Source organism: Hyposmocoma kahamanoa, unplaced genomic scaffold (genome assembly GCF_003589595.1).
Source record: "Hyposmocoma kahamanoa isolate Upper Pololo Valley unplaced genomic scaffold, ASM358959v1 92, whole genome shotgun sequence".
Classification (NCBI taxonomy): Eukaryota; Metazoa; Arthropoda; class Insecta; order Lepidoptera; family Cosmopterigidae; genus Hyposmocoma; species Hyposmocoma kahamanoa.
The window spans coordinates 10,599,287-10,624,065 of NW_020654748.1; the positions used below are offsets into that span (position 1 = coordinate 10,599,287).

At 36.2% G+C, this 24,779-nt stretch overlaps 1 protein-coding gene across 6 annotated transcripts in view; it reads right to left on the minus strand.

Moving 5' to 3' along the window:
- The window catches only part of LOC113236518 (kelch-like ECH-associated protein 1), a 54,584-nt gene extending 36,178 nt beyond the window's left edge, over positions 1-18,406 (minus strand). For 2 of the 6 annotated variants that reach the window (XR_003310964.1, XM_026472627.1), the window contains exons 1-3: positions 13,537-14,015; positions 12,788-12,954; positions 5,499-5,612 (exon numbers count right to left, since the gene is read on the minus strand). Coding sequence is in view for 1 of the 6 variants with exons in the window: in XM_026472627.1 (XP_026328412.1) it covers positions 5,499-5,612; positions 12,788-12,954; positions 13,537-13,579 (324 nt within the window). In the remaining 5 variants the exon portion in view is untranslated. Of the gene's footprint in view, positions 1-5,498; positions 5,613-12,787; positions 12,955-13,147; positions 13,270-13,536; positions 14,016-18,198 lie in introns of those variants that run through there. The other 4 variants (XR_003310967.1, XR_003310966.1, XR_003310968.1 and 1 more) reach the window with 4 other exon arrangements.
- Between the last annotated feature and the right edge of the window lie 6,373 nt (positions 18,407-24,779).

Below are 24,779 nucleotides of genomic sequence, written 5' to 3' on the forward strand. Positions count from 1 at the left end.
TGTGGTTACAGTAACCGCGTTGAACGGCCCTCGCTGGCGTCACAGATCTCGTTGTCTGTAACTTAGGATATAACAACCACATAAACCGACTTGCGCATAAGGTTATGTTATTTTAAGTGGTCACAGTAACCGCGTTGAACGGCCCTCGCTGGCGTCACAGATCTCGTTGTCTGTAACTGAGGATATAACAACCACATAAACCGACTTGCGCATAAGAGTATTGTTATTTTATGTGGTCACAGTAACCGCGTTGAACGGCCCTCGCTGGCGACACAGATCTCGTTGTCTGTAACTGAGGATGTAACAACCACATAAACTGCCTTGTTCCTACGTTAAAATTGTTTCGAACTCCATCGGTGTCCTATCGTTGCTTGTTTGCAGTGAAGTGAAAGGACCGAGTGCCACTGCTCGATTACAGCGCGACCAATAGAGTCCAACTCCCATCGTGATATGTTTTAGTCAACGTAAGTTTGTCAATGGATCCCAGCACCTCCACCAAATTTTGTCACCACTTTGTTATTTATTAGATTTAGACTAGACTGTAATACCTATGTTCTATGTAAGGACGCAGTACGCAATGTATTTAAAAGACGTGAATGCATTCGTTATAGAAAACTTCACGTCATCTACATCCATACACATTTAACGAGTCATGATACGGTAAGTTGGCTATGTCAATATTATTTAATTAAATTTTTATTGAATTGATATTCAATTATTTTTTGTGAAATTACTCCACTTGTTTGTTATAATTATTAATACAAAGATCGAACACTTAAAAAAAATTCCTTCGATCCGGTCGGATTCGAACCGACGTCTTCTTGCATACCGTGGCAGACGCTATACCAACTAAGCCACGGAACGAACCAACGGACCTCACGAATTTTTCTGTGCTTGCGTCGTGTCTTTGTACATGGTCTTTCAACGACTTTTTAGTCGTAGCGCCATCTATGAGAAATCTATGACAGATTTATCACCCAGTTAGTACCTTTACAGCTAAAGTCTCGCCAGGACTGGTAGCTGTAATTTGCAGCTTAAGGCTATTTGAACGCGAGCCTAGATTTTAGGAGGTAGGATGTGAGGGGCGGCCCTCGCATCTCGCAATTCGCGCGCTAAAAATTAATATGAATAAAGAAGTCTTCACGCAGTCGCGGTGTCGGTGTATGAAGTTGATTACGGCTTTACAGCTTTATGGAGCCACACATTCGATGCATGTAGAATTAATGTCAACAAACATATTTTAGGGTTTTCCCCTCAGACTGTTTTACAGTTACCACAATCTCAATGTTTTTCCCCGAAATTCAATTAAACTACTGATCTTGACGCCATGTCTGTGATGAATTTTGTTCAATAAAAGTTTTAAATCACTAGTAAGCGATTTGAAATCGACATGAAATTACCTGTAAGTAATTAATTATTTATGCAACAGTGAAAAAAAATTTTAGTTTTCCATTGACTTATGAAGTTTTCACATTTTTTTTATAATGCTAAGTGACCGGACGAACAATTCGTGTGCCTGGTGGTAAGCGACCCGCCTGTCCCTAACAGTTACAGTGCCACTGAGAGCTTTGGTACAGACAGACACTCTAGCACATAAATTGACAAGTCCCATATGCCTGTAATTTCACCAGCAACTTTACCCCTCGAGACCGGAACGCAGTAATGCTCACATTAGTGCTTGGCGGCAGAAATAGGAGAGGTTGCAGTACTTCCCTGGACGAACACTTTCACAAGAAGCTCTACTGCTACTTCTTTTCATCTACCATTATCAACTATCCAGCAGAAAGTATAAGTATCCGTATCGAAAACTTAATTTTTTTACTCATAAATCATACGTAACAATAGGAACTTTGTAAATTTTATAATAATAAGCCAGGTAAGAATCATTTTCTACATAACTTACTCAGAGCAAGTCTAAATAATGAATGTTGACAAAAAATGTCCTTTTCCTATGCCATCAACGGTTGCCTAGCAACGTTTTGTTATTAAACATTCTATGATGTATTTAGCTAGCCTGTGTTCTTAGCCAAGATTCGTGTTCGAGATAACTCCCTGTGTGAGTGCGGTCTGGTAGAGGGTACTCCAGCACTTGTTTTTTTACTGTAATCGTATCGTCACTCCTCTATTTGATATCCTCCCCTTTAAAACCCCGTCCCGTTAATATCAACTTCCTCTTAACGTTAGTCTACTCTTCCTTTGTCTTTGTCCCGTGTAAGTTTATTAAAATAAATAATTTGTTCCTGTAATAGTCTGTGTATGTACTCTGTTGCTGTAGATTCTCTCTTCCGTTAATTTTTTCGGAATTTACCGGTCAATCTTTGAGTTAAAAACGCGTGCGTTCCTCAACTTGGCATTGGCGGGTTTACCGATATGGTATCGATGGGGTTGTAACATTAAAAAGTAGAAGTACCGCACATAGACATTTTACTTGACATTGGCGAAATCATCGTTTGTTTCGATGGACCCATAGCATTTAAAAGAATAAAAAGAAGAATTTAGCTAGAGTATGAGTCGTCATACCTACCTATATTGTATTACTAAATATTTATAATAATTAAAGCTAGCCCTTGTCAACAAGGTGCCCCATATTGTAAGTAAAAAAAGGTCACTAAACTTTGAATAAAAGATGGAATGAGTCAATTTCACATTACATTACAGCCTTGACATATTTGATAACAATTAATAGTAATTGCTACATTCACGTTCATACTTTGACCTCTATTCTGATTCTCTTGTCGCCATTATGAATGTCGCCAATATAGTGAAAATAGTTTACTTTTGTTACAACTATGATTTTCTTCGTCACTTTCAATGATAGCATTGTTGCGAAGCAACTCCATTTTCTATTTTCTGTAGTATAGAAATTACATAAGCATTTGTTTATTCAGATTTTGCACACAATAATATAATACAAACTTTGACATAAATGATATTTGTTCCTAGTATATAGGTTCATTATTTTATGTAATCTATTTTGTTAAAACATAATAATAACTCACTCATTACTACATTATATATAAATTTTTTTTGTTTCATTTTTAACGTATTCTCATTGTTTATTACTTTGTTTCCTATTTTTCAGTTTGTTACACCCTAACAGGGGATATGTCATGCATTTGTGATGATGTGTGAGTATGAAGTTAATTAACAATTATAGTTATAGCTAGCTACGACAGTGATGACGTTAGAATCATTATGACTTGTAGTATCTAAAGCGATTGAAAAGATTGAATGGTGGTTGAAAAAAAAAAGAATTAAGATAACGTAACGTGTGAAGCACTGGCCGCATACAACAGAAACGTAAAGTCGATTGAAGCAATTCTTTTTTCAAATTTACACATTGACTTACAAATAAATGGACGACGGGTCTAATACAAAAACCACGAAAAAAATGTCCCAAGTCAACCTATTCGAAATTTAAATTGTTATGTCATCGCAGTATCGCGCTGTCCGTAGAACAAATGAAGACTAAAGCGGAGTGTCGCGCTCTGTATACGATTTTAGCGCCTTACAAGTGCGGACACTTTTTAGCGCGGACCCGACGTCCATATAATTGTAAGTCAATGAATTTACAAGTTATTTTTTGTGGTATTAAAACTGGCAAACAGTCGATACACCATATAGAAAGTAATAACTGTCTACAGACATTTGCGATACTCTATTTATTTATAAAAACGCAAAAAACATTAAACGTTAGATCTTAATTCTCTTGTGCTAGTGAAAGAACAGATTCTATGTCGTCGATGAACCGCAGGCGGTACAATGCCCGGGCAGCACTCAAGGTAGCACCCACTACTCCCACACAGAGTATCATTTTTGCGAAATATCTCAAAGATTGACAAGACATCGAACTTGACACCGCAACTTGAAACTTGAAAGATATCAAGAAAATTCTAGTGTACTAGTACATGGGGAAGTTGGAGCTTAATTATCTCAATAAAACGAATGCTATCCACAATGAAGTGACGTCAATGACCTTTGATTCCAAGATATCACTTTAGTGCAAATATGCATTCAGAGAGTACGTCACATTATTGCCATCTTAACTAATAAGTACTTCACTATATACCAATTCGTTATCATTATAAACTAATAAAAATTTTGCAACATTTAGTTTAACGTAAATATCACCTGGGGTACATTTAGTTCTTTTGATGAAAAAATCAAATTAAATTCTTTAAATAAATTTTAAAATGAGGCTATCAACGCAATAGTGTGTAACCCACATTACATTTTTTTTACAATATTACTTATATGATACTAAAGTATATAGTTATTTTGTATTTGAAGTTCACAAGTACACTTTGAAGTTCTGATTAACCCTTTTACATATTCATAATAACTAACATATAACATAACAAATATAACATAAAATGTTATAGTTTATCTGAGTGGCCACATTTGTAAATGTAGTACTTGAAACTTCAGTAGTTGTAATATATTGTAAAACTCATCCTGGATTTTGTTATTTTAATAAGTGAAAATTTAAGCTCAGTTTTCACAGAGGACCTAAAGTACTATGTAGTGTTGAAGCATGACATAAAGTTAAAGAGCAATGGCTACAAGATACACTTTTACTTTTCCGATAATGATCGGAGTTGCTGAACTTGATATACACAACTTTTTGGTTACATGATGTAAGTAAATAGATGAATTGTTGTCGTTGGCCTCGTTCAGTCGCTTTCTACAGAAATCAAAAGGACAATAGACAACAATAGTTCTAAAGGATAACGCATGAAAAGAACATTTAGTAAAAAAATTCCCTTAAAATTGCTTTGATATTTTAAACGTACAGATTAAAGACGTCAATGGGTCATTGAAAAATTAAATTCAAAATGTGTTTTTACCGAAAGTTATGGTATAAATTAATATTTTTTTGTGTAGGATTACAATGCTCTACGTGTTTGTTGTATACTTCTTCATTTCAATCAATTTTAAACAAAAAGTAAACAAACAAATCACTAACCCGACCATAGACGGTTTAGTGATGGCCAATTGTACTGCCACCTACCAATCGAATAACTAATTTAATGAATAGATACCGAAAATACAAGTTTGAACGCTTGAAAATTATTTACAAAGAGATTGAGATGTTAGTAGCAGTAGAGCTCCTTGTGAAAGGGTTCGTCCAGGGAAGTACTGCCACCTTATCTATTTCTGCATGTCAGCATTACTGCGTTCCGGTTTTGAAGGATAAGGGTGCTGGTGAAATTACAGGCACATGGGTCTTGTCAACTTATGTCTTAGGGTGACAGGCGCAATGGCAGTGCGCTTCAGATCTTTGCGATTTAAAGAGCTGAGTGGCACTTCACGCGTCAGGGACTGGCGTGCAGCTCACCATCAGGCGCATGACTTGTTTGTCCCGTCACTTGACATTATAAAAAAAAAGATTCGAAAAGATGCAGATTCATACTCATGCTTATGTGGCAAAATTTTACAAACTTTTAATAATACAATGAATATTATCTACACAAGATTCGATCAAGGTTAATACTTACTTTAAAATAAGGGCTGCCAGCTGCCAATACCACTTTGTGAACGTGAAACAACTCGTTTCCAACTTCTAATATGACGTCCGTCAGCATATGGTGGGATCGCATTGTGAACATCATCTGCAAATGAATAAACATAAGTTTTGCTTTTTCCGTTGCGATAGGTGTACTAAAAACTAAAAGAAACTGCGATTCCTGCGATCTGACTGGACCGGTACCAGTGTCGGTTGCCATGCAGGGGCCACCGCTCTTAACAACTGACTACAGACCGACTAAACAGATATTACTTTTATTTATCTCTTTCAATCTGGACACTATTGAATTTATTTGACCGTACGGAGTTTCGATTAAAATTCATGTAATCAATCAGCATATTAAGCATCTTACAAATATTTTACAACAACATGCGCAATGTACCGAACATGACTTATCATTTATCTAACCTTCGGACTTTTGCGTTTAAGTTTTGTAAAGTAACACTTATGCATGTGACACTATTTATTCGAGGATATATTAATAACTTGTATAATTTCAGTGTAATATTTCATTTATCGATATTTTGTTACTTCGGTAATAAGAAAAAGAATTTTTTTTCTACCGAAATCAGTTACCGAAGAAGAAAGACTTATACCGAAATCAATTACCAAAGAGAGAAATTCTTACGAAACCAGCTTCATAAGGCGGTCGAATGGTACGTATAGATCATTATAGACTATATTACAATGCCTAGTTATGATTCGACATAGAAAAAGATACGTTGTAATAAAAATGTACATTAGAAATTCAATTAAAACTTTTTGTAAGTGAAGCATTTAAACTACAAAATTATCATTCTATTATCGTGGAATTTAACTTAAAAAACTTAATTTCAATTAAAACTTTAACTTTAAGTTACGATCACAAAATATTTGAATGTACATATCTTTATTATTTCCGTTACAGCGGAATCATGGTGGATTTATTGGAACATTGTAATGTCTTTGATAATATACACGTGTTTATTTTTATAAATACGTGTATATTATCAAAGACTTACCTATTCGTGAGTTATTTGCTATGTCATGCTTAGTCGCATAGATGGGTTATTCCCAGTTACATGAAATCTTTTGTTTACTAAACCAATTGAAATATTTACGTTAGCGTACAAGTCCTCTTTCTCCTAAATATAAATATCCTAAATATATATAATATTATCCTAAATAAAATGATGCGTAGGCAAATTTTTGTAGTGTCAATGAGTTATATGGTTTTTTTGGGAAATGTACGACGGTTAGTGACAAATGTTTGCTTTTGCAAGCTAAATACAATCTATGTATGTACATATACATATATGTATTATTTAGTTGCATCGGAAATTGTAGATACGGTATATAGTTAGTGTGGAGAGGAAGGATTATACATGTTACATGTTATATATATACACTCAGGCATACATTAAGCTGTATAAATTGTTATTTACGACGGCAAGCCTTGTTTTTGTTATGTTATGTTATTTTGATTGTAAGTACTCGTACATACATAGCAATAAGTTCAAATTAAACATTTATTTGCCAAAGTAGTAGGTGCCTACATCACATAGTCTACCGGTACGTCAAATTACAAGAAAGCAAATCAATTTAAACCCACATAAATAAATATAAACCTTATCTAAAACTCAAATCTTTATACATTCGTCACACAGGTCATAGGTCGCAGATAAAATGCTTATTCGTACTATATAAATATTGTGAACTCGCGACATGGCAGGCAAGATGACAATAAGCTTCTTCTGTATAAATGAATAAATGTAAGTACCAGAAATTCATTCACACCATTTCTTTGTGTCTTATACTAAGGGTGAAGTGATAATATGAGGGCCAGAGCAACGAAAATCGATGCGAAGACACCATCCAAAACACCCGAACCAAGGTTTTTGCATCAATACTAAATACCACACTATAACAAGACAATAATAATTTGCGTAGTCGAGCATCTGCCCACGCTTGGTGCGCGGACTGTTTACGTGTTTCAGCACAATTACAATCAGCGTAAAACCATGGACGAGTTTGGGGTCCATTAGGTAAATCAGAGTATGGTATGTAACACTCCATACCCAAACGCAAAACCTCGACTACAGCATCAGCACACCTCGACGAGTATCCTGAAATAAAGCACGCCTGTCGCTAAGTCATGTATGTCAGCTGTGTATTATAGTCTAAGGGTCGTATTCCAGAACTCTACTCAATGCTCAAGTCAGCACTTGAGCAGACTTGAGTATGATTTCAAGCACTGGAAATATGACCCCAATGGCAAGGACTTGAGTATGATTTTCAGTGCTCACTGCAACACTCAAGTCCTGACTTGAGTATTGAGTAGAGTTCTGGAATATGACCCTTAGATTATGCAAATTATTTTTTTCCATCCTCTAAGATTAAAGTGGGTAATATCATAATAAAAAAATAGGGTGGCGTGGCTACAGAACAAGACACTACCTTTTAATTATATTTGTGCAAGACATTTAACAAAATGAAGCTGCTGTGATTTTCAGAGCACTTATGAGATTGTTTTTTTTTTGTTATTCTTAATTACACATATTTTCAAACTACAAAATTTAATAACATTTTAATCACGAAAGCGTACTTTTTTCTTGACTTAACTTACAAAAAGATTTCTATATAATTTGACTACGAACAGTAACAATTTATTGTTTTTCTGATAATACTTTTTTGGTCTAAGAAGATGTTTGTTTTAGAACCTTTTTTGTTAATTTATTATTATTATGACCCGGCAGTTGTCTGGGGAGAGACACCAAACACATATGCGCTCTCCGAGCTGTAACCCTACCCGTACATGCACTCCTTACCTTGGTCGACTGGGGTCCGCAGCCTATTTAGAGACTTCCAAGTTTTCCAAGGTATAGATCATGCCCAGGAGGGAGGTGCTCCGACAGCGGGATTAGTGTTGCCGTGGGGTTTCTTTATAATACTAATGTAGCATTTGAAAAATTAAGCAGTTTGCCAAACCTTTGACTAAATTTGACACACTTCTGCTGTCCTGATTTTTTCGTCCCTTACATAGAATGATCCTTACATGAAACTGAGTCCATGAACACTAAAAAAAATTTGATCATTTTATGCATTGGACAACATACGCTTCACCAAAAATTTACTACACCAAAATTCCTCTAATGAAAAATCCCAAACAGAGATAAGACTGCAGTACTAATTAATGTTTTAATTTATTCTAATGTAGCGTAAATTGGAATGTTTTCTTTGTAAAATTAAAAATTTGGTATTTAATTAATAACTATTGTAACTATAGTGAAAAAATAGGGTGGTTTGCTTCAAAATTAGACATTAGTAACTGGTTGAAGACTGTACCACCTCAGTCAACCGTGACCATGGGACCTGTAAAGCGCCCGAAACGTTGGTTTGTTTGACAAAACAAACATACGCGATTTAAATCCGGAAAAATAGTTTCATTTCCTATGTGTAACAATCGCGAAAACCTAAGAAATCGATATACACCAAAATTGTTTTTATAAAAAGACTTAAGGGTTCCTAAGACAGTTTCCTTGCATCTTCTACGGTTTCGGATTTCCCTATATCATAATCGTATGTCCCATTAAAAAAAAACATCTGTATAGAGATTATAAAGAAGTCAGTACACTTACTCTGAATAAACTTGAGCTTTTTTTTGCGTTTCGAAATGGTAAAGTCTTTATCGATCTAATTGCATAAACATAAAGCTTTCTCTGACCGGCTTAGTACGATTCCGTATCGATAGGTGTGATGACTCCCTAAAGTTAATTAAGTCCTTCCAGTGTCGCTGCATCTACCGGTTAATCTTAGTAGGAAAAATATTGTCTGGGTCACTGAACGCGTTTGAACTTAAGGTTGATGAGTCACGTGTTACGAAATCGATAATTATCCACACGAAATATTTTGATGTGACCCTGACAGTATTCTATTATATCAGATGTGAATGAATGGTTTCATAAAATAAACATAATTATTTATTGTATGAATATTTATCATTTTAAGGAAGTGAATGCGATAGTTCGGTAAGTTACAACTATAAAAAGCATTTCAACAAATATATTTGCTCATGGAATGTGTTCGGCTGGAACCTATCAGGGTGTGGTTATTTGCACAGGTTGGTTGGTTTCGGTACGTATAATGTTGGGTGATTTCAATCCGTTTTGTCTGAGCCAACAAGCAGTGTCGTTAAGATCTTCAAGATCAAGATCAAGAAGACAAAATGTGTTAAATTTGAATTATCTAACGTAAAATCGACTAGTCTAAGCATAGAAATAAACGGAGAAAAGTTAAACCTTGTTAATAAAGCAGTCTTCTTGGGAGTGACCTTAGATATTAAACTACAATGGTTTCCACATATATCTTCCCTGGCCAGCAGATTAAGCTCGCTGCATACGCAGTCCGCAGAATACGGGAGCTTACCGATGTTAGTACTGCTAGCCTAGTTTACTTTAGTTACTTCCATAGTATAATGTCCTACGGGATTTTCATGTGGGGTAAAGCGGCAGATATTTAAACCATATTGTATTGCAAAAACGAGCGATTCGTTCTGTGTACCGTCTAGGCTCTCGGGTTTCTCTCAGAGAAAAGTTTAAGGAGACTGGTATCACGACTGTGGCATCACAGTACATTTACTCAAATATTTTAAATGCTCGTAAAAATATACATAATTTCAATAAGAAAGAAGATATCTATAATATTAACCTTAGAGCTAAGTGCAAACTCATGGTACCACGGTACCATGGTATACGTTTTTACAATAAGATTCCGGAGCATATATTAAGTTTATCATTTCCTAATTACAAAATTGAAGACTACGTGTTAGATAAAGATGTATGGAAAGACGACACGGCTCCAGAATCCACACACATTTGATTCAAAGTGTATTCCATAGCATTTAAGAGGGAGCATGCCAAAAAAGTTTTGACGTTGGCTGCGCCCAAATTTTTGAAACCAATATATGCCTGAAGTTCGCGTGACATGCGACAGGAGATGTTGAATTTTGCGCATTAGAAGTACCAAATTCGTTTTAGCGGAATAACTCTAAAACTAAAGGGAAAAAATGTCGAAAAAATGTGAAAATTAGAGGTCATTTCGTGATTTTTATCTATCGAGGAAACTTTATTGTTTTATGTTTCTGATTAATGTCTATTATTGATTATATCGTGTAGTTACTCATACAATATTTTATTTTTAACTTTAAAGTGGTATAATATATATAAAGGGGTATATTCCTCTAAAATCAAATCGAAGATTAGGAATTTTTCCTCTGCTCCCTCTTAATTATTTGAAAAGAGCAATCCCTGGAGTTTCTTGCTCGTTCTTCTCAGGGAGGTCAGCGTGGTGAACGAGCAGTAGCTTAAATGTGACGTTTTCAAGTGTAAATTTATTTTACCTACGGAATAAATAATCTTTGACTTTGACTTGTATAAATATTCGGTTTAATTTATCTGTTTGGATTTTACTCAGACTTTTTTATGTATTGTTTTTCTATTGGGGTTGACATGGTCTATAATGATTAAAGTCCTTAAATATTTATTTAGGGTGAAGAGTGCTAAAAAAATCGACCTCAAAAATTCGTGGAATTACTTCTACTTATTTGCCAATGTTTATTGAAATCGGTTACCGGAAAATACGCGAAACCGGATTCATCTCCTAGTTCGCCAGGATTAGACGTGGAATATTTTCTTTAAATTTAAATGGGACCACTACTGAGGTACCTACCTAATTTCCAACAAGAAAAGAATCATCAAAATCGGTTCACAAATGGAAATTTCCGGAGTTATCGCGAAACATACTTAAATATAAAAATATGCAGTCGACTTGAGAACCCCTCCGTTTTTGAAGTCGGTTAAAAACAAACGATATCATTGTGTAAGTTCAGTGCCCGGGCTAGTGACAGTTTATATTGAAGGTTAGTTTTAGTTTTCTCCGTTTACGGTTAGTTTTGTCCGCCAAAATGACGTTGTTGCCGCCGGCGCTGTACATACCTATGCCAGACACGCCTGCCGTCAAGTTCTCTATAATAAGTAGATTTTAAGAGTAAAACTACATATTAAAGCGCGTAATATACTGTTTTTGTAACATGAACGTGAACTTTAATTGTAAATGAACTTTAAATGTAATTTTATTGTAAAAATACAATAAAATTAGTTTATTTAATATGGGTTTCCTATTTTACTCTATGACTATATGTGTTGCAGCTGTAAATGATATTACGATAGTAATGAATATTAAAGGAGGCGTTCGCTGACTGTAAGGTACTAAAAAAGTGTCGCCCTTCAAAACTCAAGATTTAAATTGAACTCTACGCTACATAATGCACACCAAAAAATTTTAAATTGAAATAGTTTTAAAAATAAGTTTTAAGATGGACACAACTGCATACTTTTGTTGCCAAACTAGGATGTTTGCGTGGACCCAAGATTGGGGTTCCTTTTTGTTGTCTCGTAGGCCAATTTTTTCTGTTTTGCGTAGACCCCCCCTAAAAAAATCCTTATTAGGTAAGGATTTTTTTACAATTTCACCAATTTGAAATGTGTTTCCAACAGCTGAGACAGTGTTGCTCACTTTTATCACACACATGTTAATTTATATATTTATGTAACCGATTGTTTTGTTGTTTGCCATGAAATATTTACTTCACAATGAATTATATTATTAAGTAAATATTGTGTAAGTACATAGGGACCATTATATATATGTAATGTGGGTTATTTCGTATATGGAAAATAAATTGTTTACGACCTGCCTAAATATGTAGGTTCCACACTCGTGGACTCCCGTTAATATATCATGCATATTTTATTGTTTATGACATGGACCCCGTGTCTTCTTGTTGTTGAGTCAATGACAAAAACCAATAAAATACCAAACCAGTAATATATTTCTTTGGCCCAGTAAGCAGCCATCGTTATGCCCCTGTCTGTTGCCTTTAGCACGTCGCGGATGCAGCTGGTCGGACACAGTGTGCACGAAAGCAATCCGCAAACACTATGGGTTTGAGTCATGTTGATACGTCACCATTTCACCACGTTGTCGGCCAACTTGTGACCTGAGACGGTAAAGGGATTTCCATTTTCGAGGGACACGGAAACAGAGAGAGATAGGCCACTTTGGGAAACATCACTCAAGATGATAAGTTGACGAAAAGTACAATGCTTGGCGAGTTCAATATGTTTAAAGATGGTACGTCAATAGTCACGATATGTAGCTTTATTTACCACTTAGTACTTAATTCGGGATAAGCCGGAATTTAAAATTTGGAGACACACTTACCTTCATAAAATCCGTAATATAGTTGCCCATGCAGAAAGTCATATCGCCGATATCGTTGGTGCTAGTGCTCACACCGCCCTCCACGGAACCTCCGCAGTTCATCGGTGGCATGTCGTCGAGGAGGTTGCCCCGGCGAGTGTCTTCATCTGTTTCCATAAATTCGTCTGCTGACAATGAAAAATACAGTTCCGTTACATTCTCTTACATAATTTTTTTTATGATATCAAGTGACAATACGAACAAGTCGTACGCCTGGTAGTAAAAAAAACACGCCTATCCATAACAGTTGCAGTCCCACTCTGAGGGGCACTACCAGTTCACCCGTCACTCTCAGACATAAAGTTGATAAGTCCCATGCACCTGTAGTTTCACCAGCACCTCACATCGCTGCTTGGTGGAGGAATAGGTATGGTGGCAGTACTTCCCTGGACGAACCTTTTCACAAGGAAATCTACTTCTGTTGTTGCTTGATTTACATTTTTCTGAAAGTGAATTATTTGTTTTTATGGAGTAAATACCCGTATATTCAAATTCAGTAGGCGATTGAGGTAGTGGAAGTGAGACTATAAAGTAAAACTTTATAGTTTCACTTGTAGAGACGTACATTATAAAAGTATGCATAAAGGAGGAAAATTTCTGAAGTGTTCAAATGGTATCCCGTATGGAAACAACTTTAGTATGGAAAAGAAAGTATGGAAACACTCATGAAGTTGGTCTCTAATAAACCCTTAGCAAGATTGCGACCTTACCAGGGCGGAAAAATTGGCTATGTCCATTTTCATTAAACTTCATTGTAACTTTAATACAATCCAAAAACAAAACTGCTTAGTAATACTGACTGGGCGCAAAAATAAATGCAAATAAATACAGTATAGTATTCTTGAGATCACTTTCACAGCACACTAAATTCACTTTGAACTTCAATGGTTCTCAATAAGTAACGTTTGTAGAAAAAGATATACTGCCCGCATGCTTTTTGAACACACGAGATTTAGCGCGTACAAGTGCGCGGGACACGAGTGTAGAGTCGCAAGCGCGGGCTCAGACTAAGATACACCGCGTGCCCCCCCGAATGGGTTCCCGTCTTGTCGTGGCGGGGGGGCGCTCTAGTAGCCGTGGTCGATTTCATCCCACCGTGAAACTAAGAGGAAACCACGGGCCGGTCGATGGAACTAGCCTGGCCCGAAGAGGAGGGCGTACCACGCGGGCTCGTCTTGGTCTAGGACGAGCGGGTCCGCGCGGACGCATTCGGGGAGGAGGGGCGCGGGGGAAGAGACGTGTCGGTGTGTCGTTGCCACTCGTCCTGTCTCCGCTCCTCTCCGCAACTCTGGCGGGGCTGCACCGCTTAGGGTGTAGATACAGTGGCGGTGGGGCCGCGGGGGAAGCGACGTGTCGGTGTATCGTTGCCGCTCATCCTGTCCTCCGCGGCCTAATTTAAGCGACTGGCCCGTGCGGTGGGCGCTCCAAGGGACTCTCTTCGGATAGTCCAGACGGATGCGTGTAGGGTGTTGCGACGGAGCCTACCAACAGATCCGCCGTGGGGGCTGGGAGAGCATCCTCTAAACTTGAGAGTTGAGGGGATGTCGTCCTGGCCCCCATGGACCCTGGGTAGCGGACACGGGGGAGTTCGTTACCCAGCATGGAAGGGTCCGAGATGGAAGGCTCGTGTGGTGTTCGACGAGCCTTACATTTAAGAGTCGGGGGACCGTTGTGTCTCTCTTCTCGGGGAGGGGCTGCGCTGGACGCGGCCAGCCGCTGGTGGAGGCGCGGACGAGCGATAGCGAACCCGTGCCTCCACCTGCAGCGGAGAGGAGGATCACCCTGGGGTTTGGTGTGGTAGGGCTGCTCCCCTTCAGAGTTCAGCCCAGTCCCACATAACACGGCTCTGCCCCCGTAGGGCTGGGGTATCTGTAAGCAGATTCCCTCGGGTAATTAAAAAAAAGATACACCGCGTGATAGCTGGGTTGCCAGACGGGTAGAACTAGGTTGTCGAGTCGCACCTTGAAGTATTCGCGTGCCCCTTGAAATTTCGTGTACAATGTATTTTATTTAAAAAAATCAATGACCGTTCCATTAACTTATATAACGTTCCATTTACTTTATTTCATGAAAACGTTGAGTCATTGCCAATACGAGTTAATAGTTGTGAGGTAGACGCCGACGGTACTACATGCAATAGGTTTCATATCCGTCACCGCTGGTAGCATTTTAGTATTTATTTTGTCAGTTGGTGTACAACTACAGCAACTAAGACTTAACTGCATTTAAATATATCGCGCAAGTGTTCTACAAAGTTGTTGTTCTACAAAAATACCAAGTAAAAATAAGGGTAGAATGGAATTGAATGTTTTCTAACATTCAATTCAAAAATTCGTTTTTTTTGCACACTGGAAAACATTTTGCTTAGCACATCGTACAAGAGTATCTTGTATCTTGAAAATGTACTAGAATTCTTGTACGACTGGCAACTCTGCTCGAATAGTGTGAGCAGTCCCGCGTTTTACATGACTCAGCAAAACACATTTCTGATATGAATGTCGCTGATAAAAAAAACATATCTACGTATGTTGCTTAACTAGTCCGTTCTGGTAGTTATAACTCGTTTCATTAATCGTTACATTATGTTGTATGTCCTTTTTCTAAATGCGCCTTTGAATTTTGTTTTGTTTCGGAATAAGTAAGCCAATGGAAGTAAGCAGAGGCAATTCGTACATTGAATTGAAAAAGATAAAAACAAAAAAAAGGTTTAATTACTTAATTTATTCAACAATAAATATTTACCTATCACCAGTGGGTTCATTAACTGAATTAGATTAGATTAAAATAATGATTATATCAACAGAACGTGCAATTGTGCAATTTTAATACAGCGGCAAGCCTCATTTTATAAACCTCCAATTATTAACCCTGCTCAATTTATTTATTTATTTGTAACACATTTTTGAGAAATAATCTGTTTGGATTCAACAAAAGTACTCGTCGCAAAGCGACTGATCCTCTCAGAAGTGACTCTAGAAATCTTTAAAAAAGGTTCATATTACAAATCCATGTAAATTTGCAACAAAATGCCTAATCAATAAAAATATAACAAAAAACAATTCATTCACTACCAAACTAAAAACATTTCTTGTAAAAAAAAACATTACCTATTATTCAGTCAGACTACATGCTGGATCGTGATCTCTAAAAAATTGATCTCGTTGTATAGCCTATATTTTATATTTAGCACTTAATTCTAAGATACAATTCTACAGCGGAAATTAATATTACAAGTTATTATAATACAAACTGCCAGGGTCCACTATTTGACTTTGTAACAACTGTATTTATATCATGGTTGCAATAAATGAAGTTGTATTCTATTCTAGAGAAAAAATTATAAACGGGTTTGATTATAGACAACACAATCTTTGTTGCATCTATACATGACCACAGGTTGATGTATATCTGATCTGATTACAGTCTCATCAAGAATACCTCAAGATTCTCTTTTGGATCCCGTTTCTTATAGTGCGTACTAATACGACGTATATAGAAACGTTGTTTTACAAACTTTCATTTCATTATGTACGCCGATGATACGAAAATATACATCTATGTATGTCACAAACTCGAATGATGGCGACAAGCTACAGTCAAATTTAGATAATATTATTGACCTTACACAATTTCAGTAGCAGAAGAACTCCTTGTGAAAGAGTTCATCCAGAGTAGTACTGCCACCTTACCTATTTCAGCCGCTAAGCAGTAATGTCAGCATTACTACTGTGTTCTGGTTATAAAGGGTAAGGGTGCTGGTGAAATTACAGGCACATGGACTTGTCAACTTATGTCTCAAGGTGACGGGCGCAGTGGCAATGCCCCTCAGATCTTTGAGACTTAAAGCTCTGAGGGGCACTGCAACTGTAATGGATATGCCTGACGGTAAGCTACACAGCTTACCGTTAGGCGCACGACTTGTTCGTCCCGTCACTTAATATTACAAAAAAAACTACTTCATACAATTACAGGACAAACAATTTCCTTAATATCTCTCGGCAATTTTCAGATGTCCTAATGCACTGTATAACAGATCACACCTTTCTAAGATACTTTCCGATATTTGCGGAAATGTTTAAACTTAAATAATATATATTAATCTGTTAACTCCTTTCCACGCACTTGTCGTTATTGAAATGTGTGCATGACTAAAAATTTATTTTGATAATAATAGGTCAATTGTCAAAATAAGAATAATGTCATAAAATTCACAATTCAGACATTTTTGGCTAAATTTTACCTACTTTCACAATCTATCAATAAAACTGCCAACGATTACTAAATGACTATTTAAAATTTTACACAAACTAGAAACCCTGCAAATGTCATTTCACTCCATCTTCAAAAAAGACAAACTATAACTATTTAACAAAAACATAGCCCCACAATAGAGAAACAAATGTAGGCCATACACAGGATCTCTGCGTGGCATCTCCAGCATGGTAACCATTCGGCCAAGGAGGCAGTTAAATAATGATCTTTCAACATTTATTTTTTATTTACATTTTTAGTGTCATTTGTAATAAGCTCTTGTAAGCTGTTTAATAGGTATGGAATAAGTTTCTTTAAGTATCTCCATAGTAGTTATTGATACTTGGGATTATAAATTTACCACAGGTCATGCACCTTGTATTATATTTATTATCAACTGCACACAAGAAAATAGCCACACTCCTTGGTACTATGGTTATTGACAGCCATAAGATATTTATGTTGTAAACTAACCTGAAGAAATGCACAAATTTTGAATAATTTAGTGTAGTCACCATTGCATTTCACATTTGTTTTTCTGTTTACAAGATTTTTTTAAAAACGTAATTTGCATGTTCTCTAAGAATATAGCTAAGGATATCAGTACATCTTTTAATAAAAAACTTACACCTATTATAATGATTGTGTGATGGACTATCACACCAATTACCTGCTCTTAAACTAGGGAACTCCCCGTGCTATGAGTACCAGAGCATTGGAATTCACTTTGGGGCACTACTCACGACCAGAACCAACTTTGAAAAGTTTAAAATCAATTTAGAAAAGTTTTCCAAATTAGTCCTTCTGGGAATCAAACGAAGGACCTCAACATCCAGCACCCACAAGGCAGACATTGTGCTACCAAGGTCGTCTGAACTAGCAGCCAAGTCCGACTTTGACAGGATTTGCTATACAAGATACAGAATACACCATAACATTGGGGAATTTTTGTATATTCGTCGTTAACACAAATAATAAAAAAATCACTTGTTTACTAAACAATTTCATAAATTCATTAATAATAAACTCTGAAAATTAGATATTAATGAAACGAACTTTAACACTTTCAATGCTACAAGTTTAAGCATTTTCTTAACTAACAAATATTGAGTTGTTCTTACCACTTCCTAAGGTCTTAGATTGCTAAGTTGGACGGACCGCTGGTTATTAAAGCAAGCACTGAGACTCACTGAGTCCGCGATCGAGCTAAATCAAATCATTTTTAACATGCAGAAATTGACGAGAATATAACACTCGCGAGTTAATTTTTTTCAATTTATTACAACCATACCAGACTTTATATAAGCTACTAACGATGAGATCAAAAATTACAAAAGTCAATAAAATTGAAAAGCATTTAATAAATTGACGAATTTTGTAAAATTAATCGGCTAAACACATCTTTAGACAAGTTTTGCTTCACAAATTCACTTCACTTTTTATTTTTATGGCTCCATCAATATGAGAACTGATGATTTTGCCAATGTCACAGTTGAAAGAAAAAAAAACGAAACAAAAAAAAAATTTTCGCTAAGCTCTAATAGGACATTAACCGGTGTTGGTAAGTTGGACTACGGGAGTACTCAGTTGAGAATGTAAAACAAAACAGCAAAACAATATTTATAAATATATGTTATTTAAGTGGATAAATTTACATAGAGTAACAATATGGGGGGAGAACACTAAAGTTAAGAGGTTGTTTATGTTAACGGGGCGGGGGAATTTTGGAGAAAGTAAGTTATAAAGTGGAACAGCAATATTAGGACAATTGAAAAAAATGTGTTCCAAGGTACCGTCTTCTAGGCCGCACTCGCACAGAGAGTGATCTCGAACTCTGATTTTACGCAAAAATACAGGTGTGCAAACATGGCCTAAGCGCAAACGAATAATAGTGGAAGTGATGTTTTTAGGCAAATCGCGACGTTTAAAAAACCAGGGTTTAGTGGGTAGATTTGGTTGGAGATTACCATAGTGTCTACCAACAGTTTGTCGTGATTCCTGCCAAAGGACCGACCAGGAGGCTAGCATTTGGGGTTTAGTCATGGCGAGCAGATCTCTGGGAAAGCACTTACAGTATTTGCACACGCCAATTCTTGTCGCATCCTTTGCAAAGGCGTCTACTGCTTCGTTGCCACTGATCCCAGTGTGACCGGGAATCCAGGCCAGAGTTACCTCAATTCCCGCACAATGACATCGGTACAGAGCTTCCTTAATTTGGAGGGTGATGGAGAAATTGTCTTTGGAATGAAACGGTAGCTTAATAATGTCTTGGAGGCAACTTAGTGAGTCTGAGAAAACCAAACATTTATTAATTTTATGGGACTCAATATATAAAATGGCTTCGAGTATTGCAATTGCCTCTCCCGAAAAGACCGAATTCAGATAGGGGGATTTAAAACTGAGTACGACATTGAACTTGGGGAACCAAACCGCGGCTCCCAAGTCGCCATGTTCGTGTAATTTTGAAGCGTCGGTAAAAACAGTAGTCCAGTCATGCCATTCTCTCTCAACTATATCGTTGAAGACTTGGTTTGCTCCAGGAGAAAGACGGAGGACGAAAGAAAGAAGAAAGAAGGACGTAAGAAAATATCGGAAATAAAACGTCGAAAAGGTTGACAGTTGTATTTTTAATTTTAGAGTTGGATTGGAGGGACTCGCTCTGGACATTTTGGAGGGAAAAGTGTCGTTTTTATTTTGACTTGGTAAATGAGTGTAAAAATACATCAGACAAACATAAAATGGATACTAACATCACATTCCACAAGGAAGTAACGCGTTTCAACTTGTATTTTTATATAAATATTCACTAAAACCGAAAATTAATTTCGTTGCAACAAGACACGAAAATGTTGCAAAGTAACGGATTTCTTTCTCCCAATTTTGCTAATCTGTTTCAAAATAATTATATTACGTATTTTTTTGAGAATAGGCAATACCGCGATGACTGCAGATTTTTTTTTTATTCTAATGTAAGTGTGCATTTGACCTCCATTTCTGCAAGTTAAATGCGTACAAATGTTGTTTACAAAGAGCAACCCCTAGAGTTTCTTGCTCATACTTCTCAGGGGAATCTGCCTTACGAATGAGCGGTCTAGTTTAACCAATGTGACCATTTCTAGTGTAATAATGCTTACCTATGAAATAAAGATAATTTTGATTTTGATTCTGGGTATCGTTTACGGGGTATATGGGGGTGCTAATTAAGAATATAGCACTTATTTCTAAATCCAAGATGGCGGACACGATTTTAAAAAATGCAATATGGGTATCCTTTTCGAGGTATTTGGGGATGCTCATTACGAATGTAGCACTCATTTCTAAATCCAAGATGGCGGGCAAGATTTTTCGAGTAATTGCAAGTTGGGTATCGTTTTCGAGATATTTGCGGATGTTCAATACGAATATGGCACTCATTTCTAAATCCAAGACGGCGGACACGACAGTTCAAACAAAAGCTATATTCGTAATGAGCACCCCAAATACCTCTAAAACGATACCCAACATGCCATTATTCGAAAAATCGTGCCTGCCATCTTGGATTTACAAATAGTGCCATATTTGTAATGAGCACTCCCAAATACCTTGAAAATGATACCCATATTGCATTTATTTGAAAACTGGTGTCCGCCATCTTGGATTTAGAAATAAATGCTATATTTATAATGAGCACCCCCAAATATCTCGAAAACGATACCCGACTTGCTATTATTCGAAAAATCGTGCCCGCCATCTTGGATTTACAAATAGTGCCATATTTGTAATGAGCACCCCCAAATACCTCGAAAATGATACCCATATAGCATTTTTTTTAAAACTCGTGCCCGCCATCTTGGATTTAGAAATGAGTGCCATATTCGTAATGAGCACCTCGAATACCTCGAAAATGATTCCCATATTGCATTTATTTGAAAGTCGTGTCCGTCATCGTGTATTCAGATATAAATGCCATTTCCTTAAGGATTATCAAAAATAAATTTTTGAAAATTCTTATCACTTGACATTGTCGATCGACAGTAACGATCGACAAAATCGAGAAAATCTGTAGGCACCTGATCGACAATGTCGGGCAAATCTGTAGGCACCTTTAACTTAATGATGAGTTAAGCAAGATACAATTTCCCCACTTTTGAGGGAAATGTTATTCCATGGCATCATTATTTGTATATTTGTGTGCGTGCCGACGAGCGTAGATACAAGTTGCTTACGCCTACATGAATTTGGTTTTTGCCTCACTTGTGACAGTTCGTTTGATATGAAACTATCATTCTATGCGTTATTATTCTAAGCTCAAGATTATATTTCAATATCTGAAATTGTACCATTGCTTGTGCGTAACAAGCTACTATTGTACAGTCCATAGTTACATTTCCCAGTCCTTGGAAACCAACTACTGCGTTCATGTAAGCAACACAGAGTTCAAATCTAAAAAGAATTTAAAAAATAATAAAGCTGTCGGGTCAATTCCTACTTATTTAATGTTCTTTCTTTCAAATTCCGATCTGACTCTAATCCGGCAACAGCTGCACACAAAAAGTTAGCGTTATATGGGTACTCTAAATTGAGACAAAAATAAAAATGTTCGTACATGTTACGTAACTTAAAATCTTATCTGTTAATCTTATCCGTAAGAAGTAAATGTAATCTAAAGGAACTTACGTAGGTGATTGGCTAGTATCAAAAGGTATGTAACCAGTAAAGTGCACTTCTTCACCCATAGCCCTGTTTACAACTGGAAATATTACCCACAACAATGCACAGACCACAACTCCAGAGAGATACAGTTTCAGTATCCTAAACATAGTTAAAGCATTTTCTTTCATCTTCTCCACGTGATAAATCTCGGTTGGAGCAAAAAGAGGTCCTGTGAATTGAGGTTGTTCATAAAATAAACGTTAACGACAAATCCTACGTTGGGCGTTATTTTCTTAATATGGCGCCGATCATGAGTCTAAGGGTCGTATTCCAGAACTCTACTCAATGCTCAAGTCAGGACTTGAGTATTGCAGTGAACACTGAAAAGCATACTCAAGTCCCTGCTGTTAGAGTCGTATTTCCAGTGCTTGTGTTTCCAGTGCAATCCTGACTTGAGCATTGAGTACAGTTCTAGAATACGACCCTAAGTATTTTAATGGATTTTAAAGTAAATGTGACAAAAACGTGTAATAACCATTTATCACGTCGATGATATTGTCAACGCGCTGACTTTTTATGTTGAAAGTTAAGTGCTTCGCTAAGGTGTTAAGAGTCGTCAGTAGGATGAATAATGTGTTTACCACTTGTTCGGTGCTATGACGCATCTGAGGCAAAAAAGTAACCATTAATTTCCAGAACGGACTTTTTAAATGTTAACAGAAATTATTGCACAAATCCACCCTGACCTATTTCCGGAATAATTATTTCCGAAAGTCCCACTGCCTATAAAGTAACCAAAGCAAGTTAATTAAGTTTAGTAGTTAAAGGTAAAGTTTAAAGTTATGATAAAATAGGAATTAAAATCATATTAATATTTTTTTTCCTGTCTAATTTGCTTAATGTCTTCAGCACAGCGTATTCCAGATATCCCACCAAGGACAACGATGGGAGGGAATTGCGGTAATAATGTAACAGTTGTGTTTTACTTGTTTTGAAATATTTAAAATATCTTTTCTTACCTGAACAATGCGAAGGATGTGCTGCAAATTGTAAACAAAGACAAATAACCAGACTACAATTCTATAGCATTTGTGAAGCCTCCTTTTGAGAGGAGACAAATCCTTCTTTATAACTTTACAGTACCCCAATCTCGCCAACATATCAAAATGGGGCTTTATCGCCATGTATGCGGAGTAATTAATCTTCTCAGGCATTTTGAGGAAATATTGTGGTGATTTGTTTAACATGGCGACTTATAAGTCCAAAACACATATTTATTATTCTTACTTATAATTCTTATACATACAGCGTGATTTAAGAACTTGCGTGTAACCGATACAGAATAAATTCAATTTATTTAGACAAACAAAATATGGCTGTCAAGTATCTCTAACAAACAAAAAACATCACGTTATTAGCGTCAAGTTTATGTTAAAAATTAATACAGATTGTTTGCAATTGACAAAATTAATATGCCTAATCCAATAATATGTTTTGTATTAACTAATGCAAAAGTGTAAAGGAAAATTAAAATATTAAAGTGTATTAATCTTCAAAGAACAATAATAATAATAATAAGGGTTTGATTGAGAGAAAAAACACGGCTCTTAAATTCGAAAAAAGCATTGTTTACTTTTGTGATTATATCAACAAACGGACTTTTTGCGTAATATGTATTACATTCGAGCAGTCGTCGAGTCGAAGGAACTTATATCACAAGTGAAATCAAATACTATCGTAACTCAAAAATGGTGGAATTGAGAAAACATGATTTGAAATTTCAAAAATTACGAATCAAACCAATAAATATATATTCTTCTTCATAAGAGGATAGCTAAATATTATGTACAAATAAAAAAATCCTATTATTCGCAAAAGATTAATTCAGTATTTTTTTTTAATTTTTAAATCGTGTCTTCGCAATACCACCATTTTTCAGTTACGATAGTTTTTGATTTCATGTGCGACATAAGTCATACTTATTACTGGTAAAAACTAACCAACAACGCCCAGAGCAGGCAAATATTGTTTCCTTAAATTATGACTAAACGACATACAAAAAAATCCTACACCTTGTATTCAATAAATCCAGTAACAGAAAAGTTGTGTGGTGTTAATTTCGCAAAGGACCAATTATTTTAATTGAGTTATAATTATGCTGTATGTCGCATGTATACTACCGTCAAAGCGATAATTATGTCGTTTGCTAATAAGCACCTCGGTCTAACACTAGCAATCAATGAAATATAGGCTCAATAAAATTTGTTCCATAAATTTATTTAACAGAATAACGGCTTTTAAGTTGGATTAGATTTATACTGGTTTTCTACGAACAAGAAAAAAGCGTCAACAGGAGACATCCTTAAAACTTGGGGATTTCTGCCCTCGTTATCATAACTGACGTAATCGACATTATTAGCGAAATTGAGTTATTAACATATCTGGAATCAGCGAAACGAGATATATAACCCCCATAAGTTGGTTTTCTATACCTTATTTAGTTCCGGTTTTGTAATTGACATTTTTTAAACGTCAACAAGAACGTCAAAAGCGTCCATACGCAAAGGGAGTAAAGTGCATTTTTTTTTCACATTTAATCCCTAGGGAGTAAAAACTACCTAGTTTTTTAATTTACTTTGAGTGACCTAGACAAACTCAAACAGGCAGTTCTTGCTCTAGTTTGTGCCAAAAGGTAAAAGTTCCGTAAAAGACAATATAATTACGACTAAAACAACACTTAATCATTTTAATTTAAAAATTTTGTTTTTATTATTATTATATTTTGTTTTATGATAAAAACAAAAAGAATAATTATAATTTAACACGGTCAGCGCCAAGGGCCTCCGAGGCAAAATCGTGGGAATCAGATTTTTTTACTTACATAGTTTCTTTGGTAATTTAGTGCGTCGAATTAATATTATTGCAGCTTTACAAGTAAAGATACGGCAAAACTTCTGTCTCAAAACATCACATCGATCGACAGTACCGATCCACAAAATCGAGCATGTCTGTAGGCACCTGATCGACATTAAATGTGCCCACAGATTTGCTCGATTTTATCGATCGTTAT